Source organism: Suricata suricatta, chromosome 4, assembly GCF_006229205.1.
Source record: "Suricata suricatta isolate VVHF042 chromosome 4, meerkat_22Aug2017_6uvM2_HiC, whole genome shotgun sequence".
NCBI classification, from domain to species: Eukaryota; Metazoa; Chordata; class Mammalia; order Carnivora; family Herpestidae; genus Suricata; species Suricata suricatta.
In genome coordinates, this window is record NC_043703.1 from 33,088,650 (window position 1) to 33,104,784 (window position 16,135).

Consider the following 16,135-nt stretch of genomic DNA (forward strand, 5'->3'; position numbering starts at 1 on the left):
TATGTATAATCTGAAGAGTTGAGTTCTGACATTTATTCAGTTATATTCATATTTTTCATATTTTTTCTTTGTTTTTTGACTTTTTTATAGTGCTTTATTATTATGGAACTATTTCCATGGTTTGGTTTGGCATGTTCTCACTTAGAATTTTGGAGCATCAAGATTCTGTAGCTCTATGTCATAATTTACTGCCTGAAAGTATTAGTATCCATATTCATATTCTGATTTTGAAGAGAAATTGTCTCATTATACTTGGAGGAAAAATAACTTTGAAAATTTTTATTTTTGAATTTCAGCTAAAGACTACTGTAAGTGAAAAAATGTTAAAACCTACAGGTAGAGTTGTAGGAATAATAAAAAGAAATTGGAGACCATATTGTGGCATGCTTTCCAAGTCTGATATTAAAGAGGTGAGTAAATAGCATGTTAATGTAATTAAAAATGATACCCATTAAATAGAACCTAGAACCCTCCCCAGACCCCTATCCTCAAGATTTGTGTGTCTGTGTATAAAATCTTCTGTCCTAATTTTTTTTAGTCAAGAAGACATCTCTTTACCCCTGCTGATAAGAGAATCCCTAGAATTCGGATAGAAACCAGACAGGCTTCTACATTAGAAGGACGGAGAATTATTGTTGCTATTGATGGTTGGCCCAGAAATTCCAGATACCCAAACGTAAGCTTTATTTTATCTTAGAATATTAAATTAAGAATTAGGTATAAAATTGCTTTCTTTTAGTGAAAGTAGAATCCGCTTTTGTAATAAAATTCATAGGAATATGAATATATGAATGTTTCACTATATTCCAATGTGAATATAGGAATATTTCCCAAAGTTACTTAATAAGTAGTAAAACCTATTTGAAAATCAATGTTATGAAATTCTGTTGTAAATCATTTGATTATTTTTACTCAAATTTCCTAACAAATAACTTTTGATAATGGCTACAAAAATGGTATTTGAAACCTAGGTAGATTCTCATAAATTTTGAAGTTACTGTATTTGAAGTACATTTTAAACTTTAAAGATCATGGGAAATAAAGAGACACTCTGCTATATAAAAACTGGACTCTCAGGAAGTCTCCATCCTAAATCATTTGAGATCTGTAGAATCATTTTTAAGAAGCATTGGGAGGCACATGGGTGGCTCAGTTGGTTAAGCGTCCAACCTCAGCTCAGGTCATGATCTCACGGTTCGTGAGTTTGAGCCCTGGCGTTGGCCTCTCTGCTGTCAGCACAGAGCCCACCTCAGATCCTCTGTCCCCCACCTCCCCACTGCCCCTCTCCCATTCATGTGCACATGCACGTTCTCTCTTTCTCTCTCAAAAATAAACATTAAAATCAAAAAGCATTGGGAACATTTAGAAATTCTGAGTTGATATTTAAATGTTCAAGAATTTAATGTAATAATAAAATATAAATGACCAAACAAAAATTCACCTTTTTAATGATACTTTTTGGCCTTAGGGACACTTTGTAAAAAACCTAGGTGAAGTTGGAGATAAAGAGACCGAAACAGAAGTTCTGTTGCTTGAGCATGACGTTCCCCATCAGCCTTTTTCACAGGCTGTGCTCAGCTTTCTGCCAAAGATGCCCTGGAGCATTACTGAAAAGGTAAGTTGAGAAGAATGTAGTGACTTTATAAATCACTGTGTCTGGGCGAATTTGATATCTGTATGTGTTTTTAAATACGTAGAGACCATAGTCCTCTGCTCCTTCGCATTTAGGTAGATACAGAACATTTAGGTATTACAAAAGTCATTGGTTTTACTCAAAGATACATTTTTTTTGGAAACCAACACTAGCCTATGTCAGATTGTTCAAAGGTGAAGAAACCATATATTATGGATCAGAATGTGTGGTTATTATTAACAAACTTTCTTTTAACATACATAGAGATTATTGATTTCATAAGAGCTGTTCGATTCGTACTACCACAGTAGATTATTTCTTAATAATGTGGCGTCTTCTAGGACATGAAAAACCGAGAAGACCTGAGACATCTGTGCGTGTGCAGTGTGGACCCGCCAGGATGCACCGATATAGATGACGCTCTGCATTGTAGAGAACTTGACAATGGAAATTTGGAGGTATTCTTGTTGTAGTGATGTGTTTTTTTCCAAATATATAGTTCATTTTTGAGTTCATTTTCTTTTGACTCATTATAGAATTTGTGAAGTATTCATGCCTACTCAGTTAAGCTTCAGTGACTAATGGGCATGTATCAAAAACTGAAATGGTAAATGTGCCTGCCCTTTTTCAGTTTTGCTCTATTTCTTTTCATTTGAACTCCATTAGTACATTGACCCAATTAAACATGTAGACATCCTTTTTATCTTTTTAAGGTTGGTGTCCATATTGCAGATGTTAGCCATTTTATTAGGCCAGGAAATGCTTTGGATCAAGAGTCAGCCAGAAGGGGAACAACGGTGTATCTTTGTGAAAAGGTAAGGAGTTAAATTTAAAATGGAACTTTGACATACACATTTGTAACTTTTTCATCATCTATTTTGTTATTTATTTTTTTATGTTTATTTTTGAGAGAGGGAACGAGGAGGGGAGAGTCAGAGAGAGAGGGAGACACAGGATCTGAAGCAGGTTCTGAGCTGGCAGCAGAGAGCGTGATGTGGAGGTGGAGCTCACAAACTGCGAGATCATGACCTGAGCTGAAGTCAGACGCTTAACCGAGTGAGCCACCTAGGCGCCCCTGTTTTTTAATAATAAGTCATCTGCGGTGACTCCTGAGAAGGGTGTATGCAGCCTCAGTATTTAGTGATTTACAATGAACAACTGTTATGTGAGTTGTGCATTGTTAGTCTGTAAAAACCATGGGCACTTTTGAATTCGTAACAGTCTGGAATAGTACGTGAATTAGCTAAAAGGCATACATAGAAGAAGGTGACCTTAAATCAGTGAAGATAGTGCAATACGTTTTGTTACTGAGTGGCCCAAATAACAAGTCGATTTGGTTAATATAACTTGTTATATAACATAAACTTACTAGCTGTGGGTAACTAATGTATTTTCTGTTGCTTTTAAAGTTAAGTCATGAGTCTATTTTGTCATAATTTGCCAGTTCTTTTTAAAGTAATCTTGCATAACCTACAGAGAAAATTGGGAAAATAGAAAGGAAAATTAGCTTAGTCTATTATGAATTCATTGTCAAGGTTCTTCCATGTGGTTTTTTTCCATAAAAATTTTGTGGCTGTCTTTTTCAGTAAGTCTAAAACACCATGTAGTTTGAGTTAGGTGTTGGAGAAAGGTCCATTCTTAGGGCTGTTAAGGCTCGTGTCTGTTACCTGGTACAAACTTACTGGACAGAGCAGAGATGCAAGCTCGGAGGCCTGCTCGGTGGCTGTGGAGAGGACTTCTGCTTACATCCACTTCCATGGACATGAAGTCCAGTTTCCTTTCGTTGCTTCCCATTTATAACAGTTGTGTGGAAGTACTTTTTCTGGAGACAGACGTTTCATATTCTCTCAGGTTTATGCACAAAGCCTTTTCCCTCCATGTTAAATTAATGCCGTTTGAGAATGAAACCTCACATGTATGGCTGTAGCTCAGCAGTCTGCCCCTCTTTTCTGTTCCAGAGGATTGACATGGTTCCAGAGTTGCTTAGCTCTAACTTGTGTTCCTTAAGATGTAACGTTGACAGGTATTTATGCATGTTTTTTCATAAGAACATAGTACTTACTACTCTGACTGATTCCTCTTAATCAACACTGTCTACTTTCCCCTTAGGTTGGCATTTTCCTGTATTTGGGAAATGAATCACAATGCTGAAATCTTAAAAGTGAGGTTTACCAAAAGTGCCATTAATTCAAAGGTTAGTTTTATGGTTGATATTAAATGTTTAAAATCTTTGGTATTTTGACAGTATTCTAGATGATTTTGAAAAAGTCAGGTTTTTTCCCCCAGTGCTGCAGCAAAATCTAGTTTTTTTCAGTTACCTGCTTAATTCTTGCTGCAGTTGTCTTATATTCTGAAACATACAAAGGCTGGATACTTGAGAAGGCTAAATCGATGACTTTTTGCCCCAGCTCAGGAACACTGCCATTTGAAATGGTTCCAGCTTATAAACCATCAATATTTTCAGAGTTGGCATGTACACCGTCGTCTTGTGACTCACAGTTTTTCATAGAAACGATGTTAGGAATCATGGTTGGATTTCAGCAGAACCTACCTGAGGTCACCGGTCAGGCAAAAGGGAGTCAGGTCAACTTTCTCATCCTTCTCTTTATTGGAAATCTCCCCAGATTCCTTATGTTCTCACTTTGCCGAGAATCTTCCCCTGAGGGCTGCCACCAACTAGTTGCCTTCACAGGTTTGGATGAACTAGTGGTTGGAAAAGAAAGAAGGCTGGACTGACAGATAGTCACGTGTGAATGATTTAAGTCTTCCTCAGTTTGTATTTTTTAAAAGGATGAGTTTATTTTATCCCAGATTTGGTCAGTGTAACTAAATTATATGAAAAAAAAATTGTGAATATACAACAGAAACATTTTTGTAAGGGGAATACTTAATTCCTAGTAGGTAAGTTGGCTCTCCCCAGAATCTGACCTGATCAGTATCATCTAACTCTCTGATACTATTCCTGATTTTCACGTAAGGTGAAGTACTTTTATTTTTATTTTTAAATAAGTTAAAGTGGTAGTTTTCCATGAGATGTGAAATAGGAACAGAAGGAATGAATACACTATTTGTATATTCGGATTATAATTAGAACTTACCTGAAAACTTTTTTCCTATGATTTGTCTTATTTTTAGGTACTTAATATGGGGTATTTTGTAGATTTTTTTTGGTAAAACATGTATAGACTATTATAGTTTCTTAATTATTTGCCATTGAGTAAGGAAGCAATGATCATCTGGAAACAATTTTACTTTACAGTCATTGAGAATAATTTAACTTCCCTTTTTATCTTATTTAAGCATTACCTAGATATTTATACAGTAACTGATCTACAAAAGTAATTGAAGTTTTAAGTAATTTATTTACCAATGAATACTACTGTTTATTTTTTAACATGAGTTTGCTTCTGTTTGTATTGCATCAGATACAAAATAATGAGCCAGAGGTCATAGGTGTGGAGTATGAACCTTGTAGCTAGGAATCTAGCTGTAAGCATATAGGGCAAGTATGAGAATACAGTGTCTGGTCTCTAGGAGAGTTATAGTAACGTGTGGCTTCTTTTGTAGGCTTCTCTCACCTATGCTGAAGCTCAGATGAGAATTGACTCCACAGCCATGAATGATGATATCACCACTAGTCTCCGTGGACTAAATAAACTAGCTAAAATTTTGAAAAGAAGAAGAATTGAAAAAGGGTATATTTCAAAAATATTTATTAAGAAGTATCTTAATTTAGGGGCACCTGGATGGCTCAGTCAGTTGAGTGTCCAACTGTGGCTCAGGTCATGATCTCACAGTTCGTGGGTTCGAGTCCCATGTTGGGTCTAGCTGTTTGTGGGCTCGAGCCCCGTGTCGGGCTCTGTGCTGACAGCTCAGAGCCTGGAGCCTGCTTCAGATTCTGTGTCTCCCTCTCTCTCTGCTGCTCTCCTGCTTGTGCTCTGTCTTTGTCTCTCAAAAATTAATAAATGTGAAAGAAAAGGTTTGTTTTAAAAGCAAAATGAATAAAATACAAATTGAAATCATATTCATTTTGGTGGTTTTAAAGTAAGAGAAATTTGCATTTGTAACGTAGCTTCTCTTAATTAGGACAGGAAAGATATTTTTTGACGTCAGAAACAGTCTGTACTTAATTTTGTAACTATACAGTCATCTGGTAAAAACAGATCATTGAATCTTCTCAGTCTTAGAGCGAATTGCTTTTTAGGCTAGATGTAGTATGAAACACAGACTAAACGTAGGGTACAATCTTGTTGTAAAGACTGCATGGCAAGAAAGGAATATTTGTCAAGATTCTCTCTCTAGTATTCCTTTGGTCATTCTTCTAATAAAGCTGAAGAATTGAGGGAAAAGGTAAAAATTATTTTGCACCATCTCATCTTTTTCTCCCTTGCGTTTCCGCCTTCGCCCTGATTGCTTAGGGTTTACCAGCTTCATTAAAATTCTTTAAGTTGGTTTGGAGCTGATGAAAATAGCATCAAGGTATGAAGAGACCTAAGACTTGCCTTGTTGGCGTTTACTTTTCACAGGAGAACTTGCTAACTCATTAAGTGAACCGCGCACAGAAAGCCCTTAGCGTAGGGTGTTGTGTGACATGTGACATTCCAGATCAGTAGCGCCAGTGTGTGTATATATCAGGGCAGTATTTTATCGGTCCCCTCTCTGTTGACTGAGTGAATGTGGAGGCACTTTTGATCTGTGAGTCTTCTGATATTACTCATCTTTGCGTGGCAGCCTCCCTTTTCCTCTCTCTGCCATCCTGTACCCCAACCCATTGTTTTCGGTATTAATAAAACCCTATCTGTTATCTTCTTTATTTATAAAAGTGATTATAGACCCGTGTCACTCAGTAAAAGCCCGTAGTTTGGGTACAGAACATATTTAGATTCTCAGAAGCACAAGAACTCATATTTTGTTGTCTTGCTATTGTCTTCTTTTTTTTAAGTTTTTAAAAATACTTATTTTGAGAGAGTGAGAGAGCCTGTGCGTGAGCAGGCTTCGTGCTGGCAGTGCAGAGCCCAGCAAGTGGCTCGGTCCCACACCATGAGAGCGTGAGCTGAGCTGAAATCAGGAGTCAGGCGGCTAACTGACTAACCCACCCGGGTGCCCCACTACGGTCCTCTTTTTAACTACATTTTAGATCTTGACTAATTCACCTCTTTAATTTTTAATTAGGGCTTTGACACTTTCCTCTCCAGAAGTTCGATTCCACATGGACAGTGAAACTCATGATCCTATAGATCTACAGACCAAGGAACTTAGGTATGTAACATTTAATGGGCAGCAGATAAGATTTTTATTTTAGATGTTGTATCTAGTATATATAATAATAAACAAAACATAGTTATACCCAAAATACCTATTTCTAGTAGGCCTATGATTTCTGTAGTTTTTTACTTCTGACATGTAGAGAAAGTAAACATGATTTTTGCTTTAGTCCATCTTATATAAAACTGAGAAGTATTATAATAGAAAAAATTTTCAATTTGAATTGGTCTTGATGTGTGGTGTGATAGAACTTGACTAGTAATAGTTGCAGTAAGTAAAAGATTACCCTAGTAACTTAGGTATTTAATATGGAAGAGATTAGTGGTCAAGACCACATCCTTTGAAGCTAGGCTACCTAGGTTTGGATCTCATTTCCTTCAGTAGCTCCAGACAAGTTATTTGATGTTTCTAGACCTCTGTTTTTTGGTAAAATGGGATTGAATGGTACCTACCTCACAATGGGATTGAATGGTACCTACCTCATACTCAGATGTTATTGTTGTTACTGTTGTATTGATTTGGTAAAGATTTAGGAAGCAAGGCTATTTTTAGTTAAATCAGAGTTAGGCCTCCTTTCCATGCCTCTTATCAGGTAATTCTGACATTAAATGTGTATTTACACTTTTCTATTAAATGAACAAGGATTAAAAATGAGCATGTACTCAAGTTTCTTAGGACCAGTATGTTCTTTATAAAATTAGAGCTACAGTAAAAAAAATACTTTGGGGTGAACTATTGTGCAAATATAACTAATGTTAATATGAACAGTGAGCCTCTTACTAGGTTTTTTTGAGGAAAATGTCAAATCTAACTTTGCCAAAGTAGAACATCACCCATTTCTTCTTACCAAGAAGAAGAAAAAACACATTTCTAAGAGATTGTAGTTTTAAAGGTATCATTAGAAGCCTTCCAAATATTAAAAAATTAATATACTTTAGGAATCTAGTCAAGAAGTTCCAGGATGTTAAAAATGGAAACATGAATGAAAGGTTAACATAATGCATGTTCAGTGACTTGGGAGAAAGAAAACACAATGTAAACAGAACACAGATCATTTACTAACCTAAGTTGTAAATAGACATGGACTAACTATGTAGAATGAATAGCAATATGAAATTGGTTAAGAGTTTTGAAGTCAGATTATGTGGGTTTGGGTCTTGTTACTACTAACTCTGACTTTGAGCAAGAGAACACTACACATCCTTAGTTTTCTCATCTGCAAAACAGGACGTGTGTGTGTGTGTGTGTGTGTGTGTGTGTGTGTGTGTGTGTGTAGATACCTCACAACATAGCGCAATGGCTGGCCTATAATAAATACCCAGAATCACCAATGTAAATATAATTTCCTCATTTTGGTGATTTATTGGTGAAAATTTTAATTTTTTAAGCCCAAGTTTATCTGATCTAAATAGCTTTTAATTCTTCTTACTAAACTTTTAAAAATGTGTTTATAGTTAAATAAAAATCTCTTTAGACCTAGTAAAAGAAGGTGAAAAATGGCTCAGTACAGTTTAGATTTTATATATTACTAGAGTTAGTAAGCTTTATTTATTCATTTTAAAATTTATTTATTTTTGAGAGAGAGAATGAGAGCAGGGAAGGGACAGAGAGGGAGAGAGAGAATCCTAAGCAGGTTGTGCACTGTCAGTGCAAGCCCAGTGCCGGGCTCAGTCTCCCGACCTGTGATAGCATGACCTGAGCAAAAATCAAAGGTCAGATACTTCACCAACTGAGCCATCCAGGTGCCCTGTAAAGCTTTTACTTTTTAAATGTAATTTTAAAGTCTCTCACATGAGATTTACTCATGTAGTAGATGCATAGTAATAGATTGTTAACATAACAGCTCAGAAATGAAAGAGAGTCATAAGTGATTAAAAATAAGCATGTGCACACCCTATGAATGTTTACATAGGAAGTACTTCTGTTGTCTCATTGATAGAGATGGTAACCTGGGAATAAATGTGATGTCCTTATTTAACGATTTTTCTGTTGGCAGAGAAACAAATTCCATGGTGGAAGAATTTATGTTACTTGCCAATATCTCTGTTGCAAAAAAAATTCATGAAGAATTTTCAGAACATGCCCTGCTTCGAAAACATCCTGCCCCTCCTCCATCAAATTATGAAATCCTTGTTAAAGCAGCTAAATCCAAGGTAAGGTCACAGAGTTTGCAAAATCATCTTTATTTGTGTTGCGATCTATCCGTTATACTAAATTATCTGTATTTGCATCTACATGAAAGTTTCGTTTTTTGATACAAAAATATGCCAGTACAATTTTTTATTTTTAAAAAAAATTACCTAACTTGGGTATAGTCATCTCTTTCCACATTGAAATCATTTGCTTAATAAAATCCTTTAATGTCCTTAAAGAGCGGTCTATGCTACAGACAAAAGTTCTAGACTGAGTTATTTGCAATATTCTGACCATATGAAGCTCTTTCATATCTATTCATACATGTTCTTTATGCCTGTGTTATTTCATGCCTCCTGTGAACTGCCTGACTTTAGAGACATAATTTTTTTTCCTCTTACCTTCAATTCAGTTAAGCCCTCTTTATATCATGTCCCTCCGAAACAAGTCCATTCATTGTCTGCATTAGGGAATGTATCCTCCACGGCATAGCTTTGGTTAGTGGACTCTCATTTAGGCATAATTACCCTTACCTTTGGGGCACTGTGGCTTACATTGCTTTTCTTTGGATCATTTATTCGAGTCCAGTCTTTCCTGCCCAAAAGAGAGCTGGAAATAGTATTGGGTCTCAGGGACTTATTCTAATGGAATGGTGTTGGTTTCTGATTTTTCACATCTTTTTGTTGGGGTACTGCCCCTGCCATCTCCATCAGAACAGTCAGCTTCTCCTCTGCCCTAATGCTTACACTGCAGATTGGGGGGTTTTCCTCTTACTGTCTTACTCCTTCTAAGATCTGGGGAGAGGAAGGAGGATTTAAGTATTTTCACCTCCTCTCCCGAAGTAGAACAAAGCAGTTACTTTACTTTGGCATATCAGTGGATTGAGGTATAGTGATCAATACAGTTTTATTTTGCTCCTGGCCTTTACTTCTACTTTGAGTGGAAGGAAAATAAATATCTGCAGAGGAAATCCAGATATGCTGAAAAGTATCCAGATCTGCTTTGATTTTGTTTTTCCTCTTGCAACAGAGAACAGGCAGGCACAACTTGGACTTGGAGAGAGAGCGCTACTGCTACCACCGTCCGTTTCCCCTTTGAGACTTCTTCGGGAGGTCGATACTTAAGTACCTTTACGTGCATTCAGAAAAGTTTCTGCTTTGATATTACACAATATAATCATTACTTTTTATAAGTTATTTATAGTTCTCCTAGGTTAAGGACAAAAGATATAAATACTTAACATCTGGTCAAGGCCACCATATTTGTTCCATTTGATTTGTGTTTTGAAGACATAGTGGTACTGATTCTAAAATGTCTAATATGATGCTCTTTCCCCTTCATTGCTCTTAGAATTTGGAAATTAAAACGGATACGGCCAAGTCCTTGGCTGACTCTCTGGACCGGGCTGAGTCTCCTACCTTCCCGTATCTGAACACTCTCCTAAGGATATTAGCCACTCGCTGTATGATGCAGGCTGTGTACTTCTGCTCTGGAATGGATAATGATTTCCACCACTACGGCTTAGCCTCTCCGATCTACACACATTTCACTTCGCCCATCAGAAGGTACTTTTTTCTTCCAGAATTATAGGAGATAGAGAGTAGTTGGTTTTGAATTGTGAGAAGATACTTTAATGCTAACATAGTGTGAATTATTTCTCCTTCGTGTGTCCAGATACGCAGATATCATTGTCCATCGGTTGTTGGCTGTGGCTGTCGGGGCCGACTGCACTTATCCAGAGTTGACAGACAAACACAAGCTTGCAGATTTATGTAAAAATCTTAATTTCCGGCACAAAATGGCTCAGTATGCCCAACGTGCATCCGTGGCTTTTCATACTCAGGTGTTTGCCCTCTGTCGATAATACTAGGGGAGATGACATTTTGTTCGCCTATAATTTAATTCCAGAATGTTTTCTGTTAATTTCAAAAATATTTTAAGACAGTCCTTAATAAGGTTATATGTTATTTTACAGTTGTTCTTCAAAAGCAAAGGAATAGTAAGTGAAGAAGCCTACATTCTATTTGTAAGGAAGAATGCTATTGTGGTGTTAATTCCAAAGTATGGTTTAGAAGGCACAGTCTTTTTTGAAGAAAAGGACAAACCAAAGCCAAGGCTTATTTATGATGATGAGGTACAGTATTTCTAATTTTTTTTTTCTGGAGGCAGCACTTTTTCTTTGATGGTATCTAGAAAGGATAAAATTATTTTTCATATGCTACCGAGTTTACATGTACCAGCTAAACTTACTTTGTTCATAATTCCCCACTTCAGTGTATCTTCTCACATACTAGTGTTGTCCTCGATTTGTTTTACGTTGTGTAGTTCCCCCCTCCCAGGAAGACTTGAATTATGCTTCGCACTAGGTGGACAGATGCATTAAAGGAATAAATGGCTGCTTGTAGCTTAGAGGAGTTTTCTAAACCTCTTTCTAGTGTCTCTTAACTGACACTCCTGACTTCCCTAACCTTAATGGAACTACAAAACAGCGAGCTCCGCCCACGGTACCTTTTCCTCGAGTAGACCAACAATTTGCTAGTGAATGGGGTGAGGATCCTGGGATGAATGAATATAGATATTGGGGCCATCTTACTGAGAGGGGGTAGTATGCACATAAATAGACCATGTGTATCTATGTGAAGGTACTAGACTGGTGGTTTTGGTCATATTGAATACCTAGATGCTTATTAAATATGGACGTAAACTTTTAAGTTAATGTGAAAGATAAAGAACTAGAACAAACCTGAAGTCTAAGAAAGCAGTTTAAAAAACAGTAAAATGTGTTTTCTTTAGATCCCTTCACTTAAAATAGAGGATACCGTGTTCCATATTTTTGATAAAGTTAAAGTGAAAATCATGTTAGACTCATCTAATCTTCAGCATCAGAAAATCCGAATGTCCCTGGTAGAACCACAGGTAAGACGACACTTGAACTGTCCGTGTTGTGGTCGGATAGAGCACACGTTGTGTGAAAGACGGGGGTATGCTCCTAAGTTATTTCTGCTCAAGAACAGAGAATCAGGGAGCCGGGGTGGCTCAGTTGGTTCAGCAAAGAAGTATAGAGAGGATCTTGTAAGTAGTGTAGGGGCCATATGTTTGCATAGCAAATCTATTTTCTGGCTGATTTCCCTAAGCTGTGGGATCCCAGACATTGAGGATTCTTTAGAAAAGGTCCTCAGCATAAGAGGCAGAACTCTGAGATATTCTGCCTGGTCCCTTTTCACTTTTATTGGTTTTGAAATCTGTACTTTTGAAGATTAAGTATGTTTTACCCTAAGATATTGATTCTTAACCTTGTTCTGCCCCCAGAAACCTAAGGCCTCTGATGCTGACTGTCACAGTCACCAGGATCCTAGTGTCACACTAACACTAGGGCAAACTGGAAGTGCTAACGCTAAACCACACTTTCCAAATGACAGTGACAGTGTCACGGACAGCTTCCCATCTATGGAGACTGTCGGCCTTTTACATTTTGAACCACTGTTTGTGTGTGAAATACACAAACTTATACAAAACCTTTACTAACAACTTCTCTCTATCTCTACGTCCTGTTAAATTTGAAATTGTGACTGGGAAGGAGAAAATGAGAATGAGATTTATCCTCATTTAATGCTTTTACTGACCTTATTTTTGCCTGTCTGCATTACTTTAGATCCCAGGAATAAGCATTCCGGTTGATGCTCCAAACATGGACATTAAGGAACCAGAGAGAAAGAAGAAGAAACGTGAAAAATAGCAATAGTCAACAAAACAACTTCAAAGACTGGTTTCCTTAAAAAAAAAAAAAACCTTGAGCGAACACTTTTAAACCTAAGAAGTGTGTGATACAGTTTGCTACTCTTAAGTACATTTTAATGGTCTTAAAAATTTGCATTTTTATTGAACTGTGTGTTGACTGTCTGCCCCATCATACTACTTCATTTCTGAATGGAACAGAACTATCTGTGCATAAAAATTCAATTGAATATCCATCACTTAGTGATAGGTAGCAACGCCAAGGATCTGTAAAGATCACTTAAATAGAGCATTCATCTGCTCGCTAAAGAACAGATTAATTTTACATCAGTAGTTTGATTATTTAATATTGATAGGAAAAAACTATCATTTTCCTATGGAGGAAAACAGAACATTTTAGAAGTCAGGAACAACAATCTGTTCTTTCTAAATCTTGAAAGCTGTCCGTGTTTGGAATGGCAGTTATTAGATTTCGAGACAATGAAGTCAAGATTTGTCAAGGATTTAGTCCTTTGCCATCTTTAATTTACCTCATTTATATTAAGTGTTCCCTTACTGCTGAACGCTTCCTGCATTTTTATTAGTGGTCCTTAAACAACTGTGAGTTTTTGGGAATTGGATGTAGGAAGGCAAGACATAAGATATTTTGATTGACTGGAAAAAGTTTGTTTTAATACTAGGTAATAAGTGCAATCACCATCCTTGACCTTGGAGCTCACATCTTTCCCCAACCCAAGTAAGGCATTGAGACTCAAAGAAAATAGAGATGGAACATTAAACATCTACATCATGTTACATATAAAAAGTGGTCATTAATGGCTTTTAAACTGCATATGTATCAGGTTCTATCGGAAAGGGGGATTGTGTTCAGGACATACATAAGGGAACAGATTGAAGTAAATATTAGTTTGGTATGCCTTGTTAACAAGATTAGTAATTATTGTTTCTTAAGAATATTATGAGATAGAGCTACCTTTAAAAAGAGTTTACTTAGCTGACCCAGTTTCTGAAGTACTTACAGTGTACCAGGATCATCACCAAGTCAGGTAAACTGTCTCTGCCTCGAGGAGCCTGTGGTAAATGCCAGAGAAAGGATTGGCAGTATGTCAGCAGGTGTACTCAGTGGGAGGAATTACGATTATGTGTACCATCATTTAGGCACTCAACAATTAAGTGATTGTTCTAGTTTCCTAGACTGAGGAAAACATCCATACATTGAGGCAGAACTTGTTTCAGTTGAAAGAAAATAACTGAGTGGCCTCAGGTCCAAGTAATGGGCTAACATGCAAGAGCAGGTGTCCCCAAGCCATTTCTGTAAAGGCCCCTCCATGTTAGGCTCTGCTGGCCATACAGTCTCTGTTCCAACATGGTACTCGACTCTTCCCTTAGAGTGTGAAAGCAGCTGCAGATGGTGTGTAGACAGGCCTGGCATTGTTCCAACAAAACCTTTTTTCATAACCTTGATGTGTCACGAAATACCACTGATTTGATTTCCACTGCCCCACCACTTAAAAATCCTTTGCCAACAGCCCATAGTTTACTTGGTTTATATTGATTCTAAAGCCTATGTGCTTAAGTACTCAACTTCATAATAAGTCTTTAGACATGGACCTAGTGACTAACATTAGCTTTAATGGTTAGTGTGCTGGAGGAGAGAAGTCAAGTTCACAGAAGAAATGGTCTTTTTGCAGGCTGGTGGTATACTTACAAGGTGCAAAAAATAAAATGACACGATAGTATGTTTTTATTTCCTAGGGGTATATATGAATTATTCCTCCATTTTTTGAATAAGATAACTTTTGTTTTTTTATGGTTTTCATTTATTTTTGAGAGACCAAGATAGCGCAAGCAGGGAAGGGTTAGAAAGAGAGAGAGACACAGAATCTGAAGCGGGCTTCAGGCTCTGAGCTAGCTGTCAGCACAGCCCAATGCAGGGTTCGAACCCACAAACTGAGATCGTGACCTGAGCTGAAGTCAGATGTTTAACTGACTGAGCCACCCAGGAGCCCCTAAGATACTTTTAAAAGGTGATTTGTAAATACAAATATCCATTCTCCAGAGAGAAGGAATATTTCAAAAAAAATTTATTTAGCCCTTCTACTCCCAGTATGAACTGAACATTTTAAAATCAGTTTTGTGTCTGCCCAACCACAACTTTATAGGCCTAAATTCCTATAGAATGTGTCACCCAGTCCCCCCAGTCCCCACTCATTTACTTGGTTCTTCCAGGTTCATGCCTCTCCCCAGCCAAATTTGAGCTGAAAAGGATGTCCCAACCCTAGGGATGGAGTATTTTCTGGGCATCCCACATTTACCCCTCTAATAGTATATATTTTTGGGAGAGAGAACGCAGGTGTGCGGGGTGGGGTGGATAGAGAGAATCCCAAGCAGGCTCTGCACTGTCAGTGGAGCCCAAATCCATGACCATGAGATTGTGGCCTGAGCTGAAACCAAGAGGGGAAGCCCTACCAAACAGCCACCCAGGTGCCCAATTATGCGTGAAACTAGAACTTTCTAGTATTCACATTTTTTAAAGTAGTCACTGGAACTGAGAATTTCTGCACAGAAAATCAAGAATGAAAAGTTCTGGAAACCTTCATCTTTGTATGTCTTAAGTTTGTTTTTTTGTCTAAGTCATCTATTTCTTTCACAAATGTATATACATCTAAATATTCATTTTAGGTATGTATATTATGTAAAATATTCATTTTATGTAAACCAGCGCCCTCACAATTCTGCGTGTTCTGAAAACTACTGCCAACCTCAGTGCTGTATGAATTCAGGGTTACTAATAAACCGTTCACCGACCCTGCAAGACCGGGGCAAAGTCCTTACTCAAATTTATTAAGCACGTCAATCAAAGTCAGTACAAAAATATTTATTAATAAAAAATGCACTTGTACTTCAATGACTTGAAAGTTCAAGGAGCTTTTCTGTTGTTCCCATGTCACTAAATTAAGCCCTTGATTTTTCACATTAAGGGGGAAAAGAAAAAAAGCTAAACATGTTAGTTAAAGCAACTTTTTCCCAATCATGATCACATTATTGATCCTGTGCATAAAAAATATGTGAGGAGCCATTCGCTGACGGTCTTTGGTTCAGAGAGATGATTCTGTGGACTGCGGTCTTGGGGACGGAGTGCTGCTCTCGTTCAACATCGCTGGGTCATGCCGTCTTCCTGTGGGGAAATAAAAAATCTTACTTGATGCTTGAATCAGACCACTCAAGAGTGCAACTATTATGTGAATACTTTTTAAAACTGGAATGAAGATTTCCTTATGAATTCTAAAGGGACAGTGAAGAAAGGATTTTCTAGAAGTCCATATTCTGCAACAAAGAGAGTACTTTTCCTGTCTCCTAATGCTTGCT

At 37.3% G+C, this 16,135-nt stretch overlaps 2 protein-coding genes across 6 annotated transcripts in view; one reads left to right on the plus strand and one right to left on the minus strand.

The window, feature by feature from the left end:
- DIS3 (DIS3 homolog, exosome endoribonuclease and 3'-5' exoribonuclease) overlaps nt 1-12,915 on the plus strand; it is a 24,903-nt gene extending 11,988 nt beyond the window's left edge. For all 3 annotated transcript variants that reach the window (XM_029936620.1, XM_029936618.1, XM_029936619.1), the window contains exons 7-21: nt 297-410; nt 539-676; nt 1,469-1,615; nt 1,975-2,091; nt 2,347-2,448; nt 3,592-3,656; nt 3,743-3,827; nt 5,201-5,328; nt 6,806-6,892; nt 8,895-9,051; nt 10,382-10,596; nt 10,706-10,874; nt 11,007-11,165; nt 11,825-11,947; nt 12,684-12,915. In XM_029936620.1, coding sequence (XP_029792480.1) covers nt 297-410; nt 539-676; nt 1,469-1,615; nt 1,975-2,091; nt 2,347-2,448; nt 3,592-3,656; nt 3,743-3,827; nt 5,201-5,328; nt 6,806-6,892; nt 8,895-9,051; nt 10,382-10,596; nt 10,706-10,874; nt 11,007-11,165; nt 11,825-11,947; nt 12,684-12,767 — 1,890 coding nt within the window. In that variant the 3' untranslated portion in view covers nt 12,768-12,915. The remainder of the gene's footprint in view (nt 1-296; nt 411-538; nt 677-1,468; nt 1,616-1,974; nt 2,092-2,346; nt 2,449-3,591; nt 3,657-3,742; nt 3,828-5,200; nt 5,329-6,805; nt 6,893-8,894; nt 9,052-10,381; nt 10,597-10,705; nt 10,875-11,006; nt 11,166-11,824; nt 11,948-12,683) is intronic.
- A 2,713-nt stretch (nt 12,916-15,628) lies between these two features.
- BORA (BORA aurora kinase A activator) overlaps nt 15,629-16,135 on the minus strand; it is a 30,955-nt gene continuing 30,448 nt past the window's right edge. For all 3 annotated transcript variants that reach the window (XM_029936623.1, XM_029936621.1, XM_029936622.1), the window contains exon 12: nt 15,629-15,944. In XM_029936623.1, coding sequence (XP_029792483.1) covers nt 15,918-15,944 — 27 coding nt within the window. In that variant the 3' untranslated portion in view covers nt 15,629-15,917. The remainder of the gene's footprint in view (nt 15,945-16,135) is intronic.